Raw genomic sequence first — 16391 nt, forward strand, 5'->3', positions numbered from 1 at the left:
GAGAGACATGTTAAGATGACTGGATGTCTGTTAAATAAACAATAGAGTTAGCATGTTAAAATGATGCATAACTAATATTTAACAAAACTTCTTCTCATTTAAGTTAAAAATGAAAAAAAGGAGTAAACAATGAGTTATAGGAATGGGATAAAGACTATTATCTGGATTTGCATAAAGGTAAAATGCACTACCTTTCTCCATCTCTAGTATTCAATCAGAGAAAGGAATAGCTTAACATTTCATCACATAATCAATGCTTTTAAAATGAAAACTGACAAAACCAGATGAGTTATGTTTGTAATTACCCTTTATTTTCCAAGCCAAGGATGGATTTCTGTTCCTTATATTTTTCTCATTGTTGAAAAATAATACATTCTATGTTAGTGGGACTACTCACTGGTGAAAAAGATTTTTACTTTTCTGGGTTGTGCACAAGTTGTACTTAAGGCTAATTGGAGTTTATTGGTTCCGTTGACTCACCACTGAAAGGAGTCTTATAAAAATCTATGCTTACTAGGTCCCACTGTCAGTCATGTGTTTGGCAGACATCTTCCTCTGATGAAGTATTGTTGACTTTAAATCAATCTATATTTCAAGACAGTAGGAATGCTTGCTGGCTAAAAGGATGAGATCATTTAATCTGTGATGAGAAAAGAAATTTTGTGACTCTGGGCTTTGGTAAATGGACTTCTGCTTGGATAATTTATTTAGGATTTGCTATTGCTATTTTATTGTATTTCCAATATGATGAGATGGAATCTAAGTTATTACGGTCTTAGTACTAAATTGAAACTGAAACCATGGTGGATGTGGCACCCTTTCTATGACTTGTACATTACATGATACTAAAGTCCCTGATGATAAAACATATTCAGAAAGGCAAATTATTAAATTGCCACTGAATGTCATTGAGGAATGTGTGTCAGTGACACCTATACTCACATGTGCCTTACCATTAAGGGCAAGTTCAGTTCAGGAAAGTTTAAAGGAGCTGGCTTGCATAGATCTGAGCTGTACACTCAGATACAACTATATTTTATTGGACTACTGGATCTGGATCAGTAAAATTTCTTTCAGTCTCTGACTGCAAATCTCCACATAAATTTCCCCAGTTATCAATAAAATATGTGACTTCTGCAGAGGGGTGGCTTACAAACAATATAACAAGTAGAATTGGATTGAATAGGCACTTATAAACTAGGCTAGTTGAGATCTGGAAAAATGTGTTCATTATTAATTAGTATGATAATCCCACATCTTGTTAACATCTGGCTTCCCTGGTGGCTCAGTTCAGTCACTAAATCGTGTCCAACTCTTTGCAACCCCATGGATTGCAGCACACCAGGCTTCCCTGTCCATCACCAACTCCTGGAGCTTGCTCAAACTCATGTCCATTGAGTCAGTGATGCCATCCAGCCATCTCATCCTCTGTCATCCTCTTCTCCTCCTGCCTTCAATCTTTCCCAGCATCAGGGTCTCAGGGTCTTTTCCAATGAGTCAGTTCTTTGCCTCAGGCAGCCAAAGTATTGGAGTTTCACCTTCAGCATCAGTCCTTCCAATGAATATTCAGGAGTGATTTCCTTTAGGATGGATTGTTTGGATCTCCTTGCAGTCCAAGGAACTCTCAGGAGTCTTCTCCAACACCACAGTTCAAAAGCATCAATTTTTCAGTGCTCAGCTTTCTTTATAATCCAACTCTCACATCCATACATGACTACTGGAAAAACCATAGCTTTGACTAGACAGACTTTTGTTGACAAAGTAATGTCTCTGCTTTTTAATATGCTGTCTAGGTTGGTCATTAGCTCTTCTTCCAAGGAGCAAGCATCTTTTAATTTCATGGCTGCAATCACCATCTGCAGTGATTTTGGAGCCCCCCAAAATAAAGTCTGTCACTGTTTCCTCATCTATTTACCATGAAGTGATGGGACCAGATGCCATGATCTTAGTTTTCTGAATGTTGAGTTTTAAGCCAACCTTTTCACTCTCACTTTCATCAAGAGTCTCTTTAATTCCTCTTTGCTTTCTGCCATAAGGATGGTGTTATCTGCGTATCTGAGGTTATTAATATTTCTCCTGGCAATCTTGATTCCAGCTGTGCTTCTTCCAGTCCAGCGTTTCTCATGACATACTCTGCATAGAAGTCAAATAAACAGGGTGACAATATACAACCTGGATATACTCCTTTATCGATTTGGAACCAGTCTGTTGTTCCATGTACAGTTCTAACTGTTGCTTCCTGACCTGCATACAGATTTATCAGGAGGCAGGTCAGGTGGTCTGGTATTCTCGTCTCTTCAAGAATTTTCCACAGTTTGTTGTGATCCACACAAATCTTTGGCATAGTCAATAAAGCAGAAGCAGATATTTTTCTGGAACTCTCTTGCATTTTCAGTGATCCATCGGATGTTGGCCATTTGATCTCTGTTTCCTTTGCCTTTTCTCAATCCAGCTTGAACATCTGGAATTTCTTGGTTCACGAACTGATAAAGCCTGGTTGGAGAATTTTTGAGCATTACTTTGCTAGCATGTGAGATGAGTGCAATTGTACAGTAGTTTGAGTATCCTTTGGCTTTGCTTTTCTTTGGGATTGGAATGAAAACTGACCTTTCCAGTCCTGTGGCTCAGCAGTAGAGAATATGTCTGCTGATGCAGGAGATGCAGGAGACACAGGTTTGATCCTTGGGTTGAGAAGATACCCCGAAGGAGGAAATGGCAACCCCTTCTGCTATTTTTGCCAGGAAAATCAAATGGACAGAGGAGTCTGGCAGGCTATAGTCCATGGGGTCACCAAGAGTCAGACATGCACACACAGAAAGGAGTAGCTGGACATATCTAATTGTCCTGGCCAGACTCAAAAGATGGACAGTTTTTCTGTCCCTGACTATGGTAGGATTTTAAATAGAGCATGTTTTTATGACCCTGATGAGACTGAATCACTTATATTACTTAGCCCTTAGATTTAACAGGAAGCAATTATCACTGCACCCTAGTGTTTAAAATAAGCTGGAGTGATCTATGCTTGCTCCAGAAAGCATTCCTTTCCTGAATACTCTCTGAACATATTGGGCTAAAATTACAACTGTTTAGTTTCCTGCACTTGCAAACTTAGATCTTGAGTTCTTTTTCTTTTTTTGTCCTTGCTCCTAAATGTACTTCTTCAAACTAACTTGCTTTATCTAGATTGTTCAACTTAGCTGTTATGGATATTATCCTCTGACTGACTCTGTTAGCATTTGATTTTCTTGGTCCTTAAAATAACTTCCAAGTTCCAATTTTTATTCCCAGTTTCCAGTAGAAATTGGTTGTATGCTTATACATACATCTTTTTAGGACACTATAGAGGAGTTAGTTATTTACCTTTATTTCCCTGGCAGATTTTGGAACAATTGTTGGTTGGCAATGAAAGCAGCTTTTTATGTACAGAAACTTCCTTTTACCTGTCTCCCATAGCCAGTGTATGCAAACGTACCAACTGTATTTGAGCATTTTAGCTACATTTTACTTTTCAGTTCCTGTGTATGAGGATATTTTATTGTTCTTGTAGGTGAGCAAATAGGGAAGAAAGATTATTCCTTCAAGAAAATATGAGGGTACCAGGGGCTGAGAAGAGAGAAACCATGAGGAGTTATTGTCCAATGGGTACAAAGTTTGTATTTCTGAAAACTGAAGCTCTTCTGCTTTAGTGGTTTTTCCTTGTTTTCTTTTCTGGTTCCCTGAATAGGGGTGTTGGTTATACAACATTTGAATATACTTAATGGTAGTGAATTTACACTTAAAAATAGTCAAAATGATAAATTTTACGTTCACTTTACAATTAAAAAATTGAAAGCTGAAAGAAAAATAAAATGTAATTATTTAAATACATTTTCCCTAATGAGAGGGCTTCTCTGATAGATCAAGTGGTAAACAATCTGCCTGCAATGCAGGAGCATAGTAGACACGGGTTAGATCCCTGGGTTGGGAAGATCCCCTGGAGGAGGGCATGGCAACCCACTGCAGTGTTCTTGCTGGAAAATCCCATGGACAGAGGAGCCTGGCGGGCTTCAGTCTGTATGGTTGCAAAGAGCTGTATACGACTGAGCATGCATGATCACTAATGAGATGTGCTGGATATTAATGAAGCCATGGCTATATTGTGATTACTGATATACACTTTTGATTTCATGCACTGGGCCACACTGTTTTCTGTACAATCCTGGAGATTATTAACAGAACACAGTGCAAAAGATTTGATTATAGAAAAAGGATGAGCACAGTACTTGCTTTATTCCCCACACTTGCATGCTATTTTGAAGTTATGAAGCATTTCCACATACATCAATGCATCTGATCATCAGACAAGCCCTGTGAAGGAGAGCATTATTCTCTCTTCACAGATGAGAGGCCGGAGGCTCATGAGAGGTTAAGAGGAAGGCTTTGGTCTAAACCTCAGATTCTGATCTTCAGTTGGAGCTCTTTGTCTAATATCTTATAACTTCTCTTTGGTAAAACAAATCAAAAGAGCAATTCAAATCTGAATATTCTTATGATATAATGTTTAACATATTTTCGTTTCAAATAAAGTTCTTTCTTTTGCAGTTTTAAATCAAATGCATTTGAAATGAGGCTTCATGTTGTTCTGTATTACCCTGCCCCCTGCCAGGAACAAATCTTGCATCATAGTAAGAGGAAGAATTTAATTTATTGATTTATGATTTGAGTTATATAACACAGCCTAAAGTAATGCTCAAAATTCTCCAAGCCAGGCTTCAGCAATACGTGAACTGTGAACTTCCAGATGTTCAAGCTGGTTTTAGAAAAGGCAGAGGAACCAGAGATCCAATTGCCAACATCCACTGGATCATGTAAAAAACAAGAGAGTTCCAGAAAAACATCTATTTCTGCTTTATTGATTATGCCAAAGCCTTTGACTGTGTGGATCACAATAAACTGTGGAAAATTCTGAAAGAGATGGGAATACCAGACCACCTGATCTGCCTCTTGAGAAACCTATATGCAGGTCAGGAAGCAACAGTTAGATCTGGGCATGGAACAACAGAATGCTTCCAAATAGGAAAAGGAGTACGTCAAGGCTGTATATTGTCACCCTGCTTATTTAACTTACATGTAGAGTACATCATGAGAAATGCTGGGCTGGAAGAAACACAAGCTGGAGTCAAGATTGCTGGGGGAAATCTCAATAACCTCAGATATGCAGATAACACCACCCTTATTGCAGAGAGTGAAGAGGAACTAAAAAGCCTCTTGATGAAAGTGAAAGTGGAGAGTGAAAAAGTTGGCTTAAAGCTCAATGTTCAGAAAGCTAAGATCATGGCATCTGGTCCCTTCCCTTCATGGGAAATAGATGGGGAAACAGTGGAAACAGTGGTAGACTTTATTTTTTTGGGCTCCAAAATCACTGCAGATGGTGATTGTGGCCATGAAATTAAAAGACATTTACTCCTTAGAAAGAAAGTTATGACCAACCTAGATAGCATATTCAAAAGCAGAGACATTACTTTGCCAACAAAGGTCCCTGTAGTTAAGGTTATGGTTTTTCCAGTGGTCATGTTTGGATGTGAGAGTTGGACTGTGAAGAAAGCTGAGTGCCGAGGAATTGATGCTTTTGAACTGTGGTGTTGGAGAAGACTCTTGAGAGTCCCTTGGACTGCAAGGAGATCCAACCAGTCCATTCTAAAGGAGATCAGTCCTGGGTGTGCATTGGAAGGACTGATGCTAAAGCTGAAACTCCAGTACTTTGGCCACGTCATGCGAAGAGTTGACTCATTGGAAAAGACTCTGATGTTTGGAGGGATTGGGGGCAGGAGGAGAAGGGGACGACAGAGGATGAGATGGTTGGATGGCATCACTGACTTGATGGACATGAGTCTGAGTGAACTCTGGGAGTTGGTGATGGACAGGGAGGCCTGGCGTGCTGCAGTTTACGGGGTCACAAAGAGTTGGACACGACTGAGTGACTGAACTGAACTGAACATTCAGCATTACTACCACATTTATTCCCTGCTTCTTGTGTTTTCATATGGAGGAGCTTCAGGTAGACTAGCTCTTCTTTTGATAAGTTGTTTTTGATTTTACATTAAAATGAGTTTTTAAATGATAAGAAATCTCAGTTTTAAGTAGAGGTTAAAAGACAAATTAATTCAGTAATGTAGTAAAAGATTAATATTTGTCAGAACATGGATTATTTAAAAATGTAAAGATGGTTTGATAGTGAAGTCAAATTTGTCACTTCTCTGCTCAAAGTTCACTTGAGTTGGCTTTTGTCTGGGTACAGGTAAAGGTTTTTGGTGAGTTCTCATTCTTTCAAATTAAAAGCAGTGCTGCAATGAGTATATAGATTGACCTTTCTCCACTTTCTTTGACTCCTTACCACTCATGAGAAAATGCGTCTTCAGATAAGGGCATCTGAGAAAAGTAGATGGTCATGTTGGCAAAGTCCCTTTAGCTTTTTCTTTTTGGATGGACAGGTTTGTGAAGCTGGAGCTCCATTTTCTCTGTGGATCCTATGTGAGCTTAGGGGCAAGTCCTGTTTCTCAGGTGGCTGGGGAATGAATCAGTCCTGCTGGGCTGCCAGGCAGGGGTGGTTAATTACAGTTCACTGTCTCATCAGACTCAGTGGTTCACACCCCTAACCAGCACCTTCTGCTTGCAGAGTTTCTGTATCTTCTCATCAGTTAGCACTAAGCTTCCTAGAGGAAGAAGGATGTGACTGATTAGGTCTTTCAAAACTCAGCAACCTCTGATCTGAGAGGAAAATACCCTTCCCTTCCCAGGGATACATCTAACTCTTTATATCAAAACTTAATATTATTTCCAATATTTCCAATATTGTCCATCAGCAAGCGTGTAGATAATTGTGATATATCCATACAATGGACAGTAATCAGCATCCAAAAGAATGAACTACTGAAACAGCAGCCAGAGTGGATCTAAAATAATCAAGCTGCATGAAAGAAGCCAGACAAGAAAGAGGACTTCCAATACGCTTCTGTCGCTATAGAATTATATGAAATTCAAACTTATTTGTAGTGACAGAAGATGTATCAGTGGTGCCTGAGAATGCGGATGGGATCGGGATAGTGAATGGTGTCAGGAACAGATTGCAGGGAACGTAGGGAAACTTTTGAGGCTGATGCACATGTTCGTTGCTTTGTCGGTGGAGATGGCTTCACAGGTATACACATGTGTCAAAACTAATCAGATTGTAAACTTTATGTTTGATTTATTGTATCTCAATTTACCTCAATAAAGCTACTGAAATAGCAAAAACCCAGGACTTCCCTGGCTGTCTAGTAGTTAAGACACCGAACTTCTGCCAGAGCGTAAGTTTGATCCCTGGTCAGGAACTAAGATCCCGCATGCTGCGCTGTGGGGCCAAAACAAATAAACAGACAACTGCAGCCAAACAAAGCAAAAACAAAGAAGAAACAAACAAGCAAGCTAAAAAACAACTCAGCATCCTCAGACCTGAAGAGGCAAATATCCATATCTTCTCAGGAATACATCTAATTTTATTTATAACAAAGCTTTAATTAATTTCAGTATTCTATGCTACACGGTATGACAGTATTATTGACCTAATAAAATCCATCTCATTACTTTTTATTCTAGGATAAACATGATACTGTTCCCTCTCTTTAATGCTTTTCAGGAGAATGATTATCTTAAAGCACATTTTGTGGAGGTTCTTCTATTTATATTCTGTTAGCTGCTCTATAAAATATAAGCAGTCAGGCTCAGTGTGTATATTATATGATGGCCTTGGAAGAATCTGAAAATATTGCAACATTCCTACAGTATAACAGCTTAATAGCATTTCAACTGTACAGAATTTTCCACATAATTTGAGACACTAGTTTCCCAGATAATTGAAAAGCACATCACATTTTTATAATTTATATAGATGATTGTATAATGCAAACCTTAATGACTCTTCTTAAGGAAAAAGTCTTTATTCATTTATGAATGTGATTAATAGAATATATAATCTGATTAATCATAGATGAGATAATAGGCCCATTTGAAGAATTTCCATGAACAGAAAAGACCCACAGTTAAGTTTTTTCCAGAGTGAAAGAACCAACGACATTTGAACTGTAAGATTATAAACTGCTAGAACTGGAAAGAGTATAAGGAGCAACACACATGTTTTTTCTTACCTCTCAAATGCTGGGAAAGCAAGAAAGCAATCAGAGTTCATCTCCCGGATCCAAGAAGTTCAAGGGCAGTATCCAAGGGTGTGTGACTCCCGGACAATCCTGGATGAGAAGCAGAAACCCTGCTCCAGCCTGCCTCTATGGCAGGCCAGGTGTTCCGTTGCTTCTTAGTCACAATAGTGAAGTGTAAACTTCAGCAGTGTTGCCCTTGAAACAGTTCATGAACAAATATTCGTCTTACATTTCATCCCCTTTTAGGGAGAAAGAAGACAGGACTCCATTGTCAAGTAACAAAAACACCCTGAAAACAAAACAAAAACGTTTCTCAGAAATACATTGATATACATTTGTGTGCATATAGAGATTTTAGAATTCTATGTTCTTTATTCCTCCCTTAATTTTCTTTTTTGTTGAAGTAACCCATGATTAATCCACTTTTACGCCTTTTCCTTCATAGAATCTGTCTGTCCAACACGAATTCCCGTGGCAGCACGTGATGAGAAGGGGTTTGATATTCTTTTAGGCTTGGGTATAAAGAAAAAGGCTAAGAAGAGAGTTCAGCTTTTACCAACAAAGATTAAAGGATATGAAATAACATCAAAAGTTGATTTATCAGAATTCACAAGGTAAATGTTATATGTATTTTTCTATTTTATTTTATTATTTTTGTGTGTGTTAGTTACTCAGTTGTGTCCAATTCTTTGTGACCCTGTGAACTGTAGCCCACCAGTCTCCTCTGTCCATGGTATTCTTCAGGTAAGAATACTGGGGTGGATTGCCATTCCTTCTCCAGGGCATCTTCCCTACCCAGGGATCGAACCCAGGTCTACCTCACTTCAGGCAGATTCTTTACCGTCTGAGTCACCAGGGAAGCATAATTGCTTTACAGTATGCTAGTTTCTGCTGTACAATAAAGTGAATCAGCTATATGCATACAGATATCCCCTCCCTTTTGAACCTCTCTCCCATCCCCCCATAATGTTGTATGTTGATACAGTTTTTTCTTGATAAATCTGCAGACATGTTGAGAATTCTTTAAGCTTATACACAGTCTTCTGTTTCCAGCAATGTTTTCCCAGAAGGTCTTCCTCCATCATACGTATTTGTCTCCACTCAGAGATTTAAGGTCAAGAAAATGTGGGATTTATGGAGAATTTTAACCATTGATGGAAGGCCACAAATAGCAGTTACCTTAAACGGAGTGGATAAAACATTATTATTTACAACAACCAGCATCATTAATGGCTCACAAGTGGTCACCTTTTCTGACCCTCGAGTTAAGGTAAAGATGCCTGGGTATGATTGTGGTATTCATGGGGAATTGGCATCAAGCTGGCGTGTTTTGGGAGAGGAGAGCCGTAATTTAACATGACTGAAAAGATATTGATTTCATAATGTAATTTTGCTTACTGAATAAAAGCAGCAAAGGAAGAAAATTAGTATTTTTTCAATTATTGGAGTGTTGAATTATGATTCGCAGTGTTGTGTTAATTTCTGGTGTACGGCAGAATGGTTCACTTATACATATGTTATTCTTTTTCATATTCTTGTCCATTATGGTTTCTCACCGGATATTGAATATAATACTCTCTGCTGTACAGTGGGAAGGACCTTGTCATTTATCCATTGCATATGTAACAGTCTGCATCTACTAATCCCAGATTCATGCTCCACCCCCACCCCCTCCTTCTTGCCAGCCGCAGTTTTGTCCTCTATGTCTGTGAGTCTGTTTGTTTCTTAAATCAGTTCATCTGTGTCCTATTTTAAATTCCAGATATCAGTGATATCACACTGTGTTTGTCTTTCTCTTTCTGGCTTGCTTCAGTTAGTATGATCATCTCACCCAAGTTGCTGCAAATGGCATTACTTCATTCTTTTTATGGCTGAGTAGCATTCTATTATATATATAAAACATACATATACATATATAACATCTTCTTTGTGTATTCATCTGTTGATGGACATTTAAGTTGTTTCTGTGTGTTGGCTATTGTAAATAGTGCTGCTATGAACATAGGGATGCATGTATCTTTTTGAAGTATAGTTTTGTCTGAAGTATAGTATATTGTCTGGATATATAACCAGGAGTGGATCATATGGCAACTCAATTTTAGTGAAAATCTGTCTTAATTCATGTGAGATTATGGGGTGGGGAAAATCATATTTTCAGTGCTTGTTTCTAAGTGCCAGGAATATTTAATTATAATAACCACCCAAGGAAGGTGCTGTTGCTCTTATTTTACAGAAAAAAAAATGTTCAAGGATATTAAGTTCTAGTTAAGTTGTGACATCAGGAATTTAATTTAGGTCTGGTCAGTTTCAAAGTCCATGTTGGTCTGCTTTATACTGTCATGTCCTACAGGATATTGAGGTAAAGTCACATTTATCAGAACATTAAATACAGGTAGATAATGATATAGAATTTGCATTTATTAGCAGGACAGTTTATATCCCCTGAAGAAACATATATTTAATAAAATATATAAACTAAAAGTGTATTTTCCAAGTCAAATGTGTTCAGAATACAGATATCATGATAAAAGCAATTACATTTTGATTATTATTATAAAAGTCTAATAGTATGTTATATCACTTATGAAATATACAAGGCTGTACATGGAACTATGCATTTTTGCAATTTCTTCATTTGGTGAGAAGAATAAATTTAAAACATTGTTGTCTGCCATTTTCATTAAAGACGATGTGCTGATTTCTGTAAGAAGTGACAAATGAATATGGCATGTTTCTCACCTAAACGAACTTATTTTTAATGTGATATTCAGTGCTTCTAGTATCTCATAGAGATGAAAAATGTTATTGGAATGTGGAAGAAAAAGTGGATTTCAATACAAAATGTGGGCAAGTCTTCATAAATGAGTTGGTTTCTGGAATGGGGTTTGAAGGATGTATAGGATTTTGATGGAGAGAGAGGACACGGAAATCTTGGTTCATTACTAAGGAGTCACGTGTAGTAAAGTGCAGAGTTTTCATTTAGAGCATAGAATGTGGTGCCCCCTGTGTTTCGAGTATAAGATACTCATGCACACAAAAAGCGAGCCAGGTATAAGTTCAAACTTGTATCATATATGTAAACATAGACCTGGGAACTGTACACACGGCTTTACATTTCGTTCAGTCAGTGATGGAATTCCATCAAAAAGTTTTGATCACTGTCCTGTCAGGATCTAAGCAGCTCTCTCCTCTGCTCCTTTCTCTTCTTTCATAAAGAATACCTTTGACTCTTTCCTGGAATTGGGCTTGGTCCTAGGAATACAGAAATGATTAAGATGGGGCATGAGACTACTTCTAGCAGAGGGAAGAAGGTTGGCTTGGAGAGGGAAGGAACAGGGATTGAGATGTGTTTGAAAATTATTCAAACAAAGCAAGATACCTGTGAGCCTAAATTATGACAATGAGAAGGGCAATGGAGAAGTGAATCTGAGTTGTGCTTAAACACATCCTGGCTGGAACTTTGCATCTACCTGGTATGGCAACTGAGGTAAGGAGAAGGAGGTAAGGGTGCTTGCTGTGGTTTAAAAACTGAGGATATTATTAATATCATTTCATGGAGATCAGGAGAAGAAGGTTTGGGGGAGACTGTCCAAGAGGACAGACTAGTTACATGATACACAGATGCCATGAAGTACGTAGGATGAGAGTCCTACTTGAATTGGACTTTAGGAACTTATCTGTGACCTTGAGGGAGTTGTTTCCACAAATACTTTGGCCCAGATACTTCGGAATGTGCGACGGAAACTCATGTAGGGATTAATAAAGTGATTGGTGGGTATTGGCCTTTGGGACCCAGCTCGGGTCAGGGTGAGTTAGAATATGATACAGCCAATCTGTGTGGTACTGATTTATGGTTGATGACTAAAAAATAGAGACAAAGAAAATACAAGTTTGTTAGGAATTCTCTTTATGAATCTCCTGTATTCCCTTCCTATAGATATTATTTGATGAAGGCTGGCATCAGATTCGTCTTTTAGTAACGGAACAAGATGTAACTCTGTATATTGATGATCAACAAATTGAAAACAAGCCATTACATCCAGTGTTAGGGATCTTCATCAGTGGGCAAACCCAAATTGGAAAGTACTCTGGGAAAGAAGAAACTGTCCAAGTGAGTAAAAATGATTTGCTTTTTGCATCCTATAAAATGGAGCTTTAGTGATAGTATTTATCACATTTAATTGTATTTAACTTAATTCCTTTAAGGGACTTAATCAAAAAGTGGTCAGTTCATTAGTGAAATTGTATGTTTGTGTGTATGTATGAAAATGAAAAATCAGACTTAATAAAATAATTCTTAGAAATATGTTCTCCTGAGTGCATGGTAGAATTCTATGTTTTTATGAAACATTAATTTCATATTTCCCAGGAGAAACATAGATTGTATCATGAATTTGGAAAAGATAATATGATTAAAGTTGTGAGTGGCAGTTATAAAAATTTCTTTGCAGCTGTGAGGATAAAATTAGATTAATGTGTGTCAGGATTTTCATAAGCAAATCCGTGACTGTTTGGCATTCTTTTAAACTAGCATATCTATTATGGGTTGAGAGGTGTGTATTTCAAGCCCTGTCTTGAAAAATCCTTTATTTGAAAAGGTATGTTTTTCTCACCCTGTTTCTATTAAGAGAAGATGGTGTCATATTCAGATGTATGATTATGGTCTCTGTGTATTAATGTCAAATTGTAGTAAATATTTAAATAGTAATAGGTGCTGGGTTTACTCATCACACAGCTCTCTGTGCCAACAACTAAATCTTGGAAACCAAAGATGGTTTCTTGAGCCTCCTCTGTGCAATCAGGGCTGTGGAGAGATGTGGGGTGAACACAGAAAGCCTGGGGAAGCTTTTCAGTGGCCCAGGAAATGCTTTCTAGAGGAGCTCTTAATACAAGGATGCTACATAAGTACCACTGGGGTTTCCCAAGGAAACCAGAGATTTGTGTTTGGTGCTACGAAAGTTTTCCTTGGAAGTTACATTGCATCACATCTTTATGCTATATGTCAAAAATTCAAATTTTGTGTTTTTATTATTTATTGTATTTTATCGTTATCAAAGATAAGTGCTTTGGTCTGTGTCACATTATTGCTGACTACAGTGACTGCTTCTTTGTATCTGAGTTGCTTTTTATAAAGCCGTTTGTTTGGGCTTCAACTTTAACTTGGCTGGTTTTGTGTTTTCAGTTTGAAGTCCAAAAGCTACGAATCTACTGTGACCCAGAGCAGAACAACCGGGAGACAGCGTGTGAAATACCTGGATTTGTGAGTAGGATGGATTATTTTTTCCACCGGGTGTTGCTTCAGTACTTTCAAAGCAATAAATAGAATGCAGATGGCATGTGAGCTTGAATTTAACTTACAGAGTTAATCTGTTTCTTCATTTTCAGTGCAAATAAAATGATATTGATTAAAACATATTTTGAGGTTCATAATTGAAATACTGTTATTATGTATTAATGTACAAGTGTAAATGGAAGAGCACAGGGAATGTTTTTTCATCATCTTGGGGGTCATTGTTGTTCCACTTCTTGAATGAAGCAGGGTTGGACCTGCTCTAGAAAAACATAGAATTTGTTGTCTGAAAGTCCAGTGAGTAAACCACATTTTTAAACTTCATCGATTGTGTGAGTGAAATACTTTATGTGGCACGATTCTGAAGAGTAGAAAATGATTCATTTTCCTGTTCGTTAGCATGTTTTCTCAAACCATAACGAATATAAAGTTTTCTTCTTATTGTTGTTAGGTAAGATTTTCTTATATTTCTAGGATATAAGCAACTTTCTATTCATTTAGAGATGTTAATGCATTAGGAAGAAAAAGATTATAAACTAAAACGTTAGAGTCTGATCATATGCATGTGTGAGTGTGTGAAATTGATTTTTCTCTGGGCAAAAAAATGGTATGTTGTTGGTAATGCAGATATGGTAGAATGTAAAACTTTTTGACAATGTGAATTCTCAGTGACATATGAGCCCTACATGGTTCTTTTCCTTGTTATAGTCTTGTTGTCATCATCTTCCTTTTCCCTATTAAAGTGAATAACTTATGGGTTCACATCTTCTGAAAATTTGAAAGCGCAGAGCAGTGCATTTAAGGGATCTATAATAAAAATCAACAATGGAAACTTCTAGAAATGATTTCTTCTGAGTTTTTCTACTTTAACTGTTTAAACATTGTAACTTTTGTTTTATATATACTTATAACTTGGAATATAAATTTCTTTCATTTAAACACTATGATGTTTATTTTAGATGCTTATAACTTAGAATATAAATTTCTCCTAAAACCATTAAACAGTTATTGCATTTTGAGAGTCCATTGTGCATACTTGATTTGTTGTATTTCTCCACTGACATTTGCCATGACCATGGCCACTCCACCCCCTGCCTCCCATAATAGAAGCATAGCTTGAGACTGTAGATTCTGAGTTCTCATATCCACCTTCTGTGTTTTAATGGCTCCTTCCTCACTTTCATGTGTGACTTCTTCAGGTTTGTTTATACCCTTTTTCATCTTTATTCCCATCTTCTCATTTTCTGATTGAACTTGTTATTTGGAAAGACTACTAACCCATTTTAAATCGTGCATTATTCAGTAAGAAATAGATTGTTTAGCAAGAAGCTTTCCTAAAGTAAATTGCATAAAATTGAATGCATGTAGTTTGTGACTTGCTGAGATGTGTTTTGTCTTTTTCTCTGGTTCTCACGTGATTTCCAGGGTGCTAAGTCACTTCAGTTGTGTCCAACTCTTTGCAATGCTGAGGACTGTAGCCCGCTAGGCTCCTCTGTCCATGGGACTGTCCAGGCAAGAATACTGGAATGAGTTGCCCTGCCCTCCTCCGGGGGATCTCTCTGACCCAGGGACTGAATCCGAGTCTCTTATGTCTCTCTGGAGAATTCCATGGACAGAAGAGCCTGGTGGATGACAATCCATGGAGTTGCAAAGAATAGGACACAACTGAATGACTTTCATTTCACTAAGTGATTTCCAGAAAGTTTAAGAGAGCATAAAAGCCCCACCTTGAGGTAATTTTATTCCTGTGAGGCTGTTTTACCAAGCACACTCTCATCGTTGCTAATTTCCTTTCTTCATCCTATTATAAATGTAAGAATAACATATATAGGTAATTTTTTAGGATAGTTGCTAAATGTTAAATCAAATGTTTTAGCTCTTGCTGGTTTTGATACTTCATTTATCTCTACTCTAGACAAAGAAATATCTGTAAACTAGAAAGATAATTTAGAAATTTACTTCAAAACATGTCTTAAAAACATGTTTGTTGTTGTTTTTCTTTCAGAATGGTGAGGTAGGCCTGGACACTATTATTCTCCTTATGGTAATATTTGCATGGTGGGACTGTTTAGCTTCCTTCCATCAATTGTAAGTATGTCAGAGAAATAGAATCCATTTCCATGTGGTTTGAGTGTATCTAGTATTCATAGCTTGTTTGTGTGATGCTGAATTTCTTATTGGATTGGGCTAGATATCATTGGAAAGTGAATGTAAGTTGTCTTCACTATTTCACACACACACAGACACACGCGTGTGCACACGTGTGTTTGCATCTTGCCGTGTGGTACGTCTCCTTTTCTGTCTTTTAGTGCCTCAACGGTCCCAGTGATGTAGGTTCAACCGCAGCTCCCTGCATTTGTCCTCCAGGAAAACCAGGACTACAAGGGCCCAAGGTGAGTAACACCTAACTTGCTTTATTTGTTAAATCAGACAAACTAAAGCTGAGCAAGCACGAAATTCCTAATCACCATTGAGCCTGTTGTGAATATTCTGCCTAATATCTTAGAAGAGTTTAAATGGTGAGTTTTATTGATTTTTTAAAAAAAGTGTATCCTAATCTGTAATTGGCTTTGAACCTTAAATTGATCCCACAATAAAGTGGGGGAGAATATTATTTTGTTTGCTTGCTTGTCCATTTGTGTTTTTTCTTCTTAATGCTGCTACTGTATCCCAAGAATGATACTTCCTTACAACCAGGTAGAAAATGAAGAAAGATATGTTCTAAATTCTTAAATGTCTAAATGCTTAATCTGTCAAGATGATTTTCAGATAGAAAAATGAAATAAAAACCTGAAAATTGGTTTGAGTGTTGTGTTTGATGTCCAGGTCTAAAAAGAGAGTCAAAGGTGTACATATGTACTCATTTATTTTTTTACTTATCATGCAATAATTATTTTTAGAAAGTATATTCTTTTAGTCATTTTCATACA

The 16391-nt window shown here is 37.4% G+C and overlaps 1 protein-coding gene across 2 annotated transcripts in view; it reads left to right on the plus strand.

Moving 5' to 3' along the window:
* Positions 1-16391, plus strand: part of COL21A1 (collagen type XXI alpha 1 chain) — a 233946-nt gene that overhangs the window by 95836 nt on the left and 121719 nt on the right. Inside the window, exons 4-9 of one of the 2 annotated variants that reach the window (XM_027524052.1) lie at positions 8617-8785; positions 9225-9441; positions 12109-12282; positions 13354-13431; positions 15467-15475; positions 15771-15854. In XM_027524052.1, the coding sequence (XP_027379853.1) occupies positions 8617-8785; positions 9225-9441; positions 12109-12282; positions 13354-13431; positions 15467-15475; positions 15771-15854 (731 nt within the window). Of the gene's footprint in view, positions 1-8616; positions 8786-9224; positions 9442-12108; positions 12283-13353; positions 13432-15466; positions 15476-15770; positions 15855-16391 lie in introns of those variants that run through there. The other variant, XM_027524053.1, reaches the window with a different exon arrangement.

The sequence above is a fragment of the Bos indicus x Bos taurus genome, chromosome 23 (assembly GCF_003369695.1).
Source record: "Bos indicus x Bos taurus breed Angus x Brahman F1 hybrid chromosome 23, Bos_hybrid_MaternalHap_v2.0, whole genome shotgun sequence".
NCBI lineage: Eukaryota > Metazoa > Chordata > Mammalia > Artiodactyla > Bovidae > Bos > Bos indicus x Bos taurus.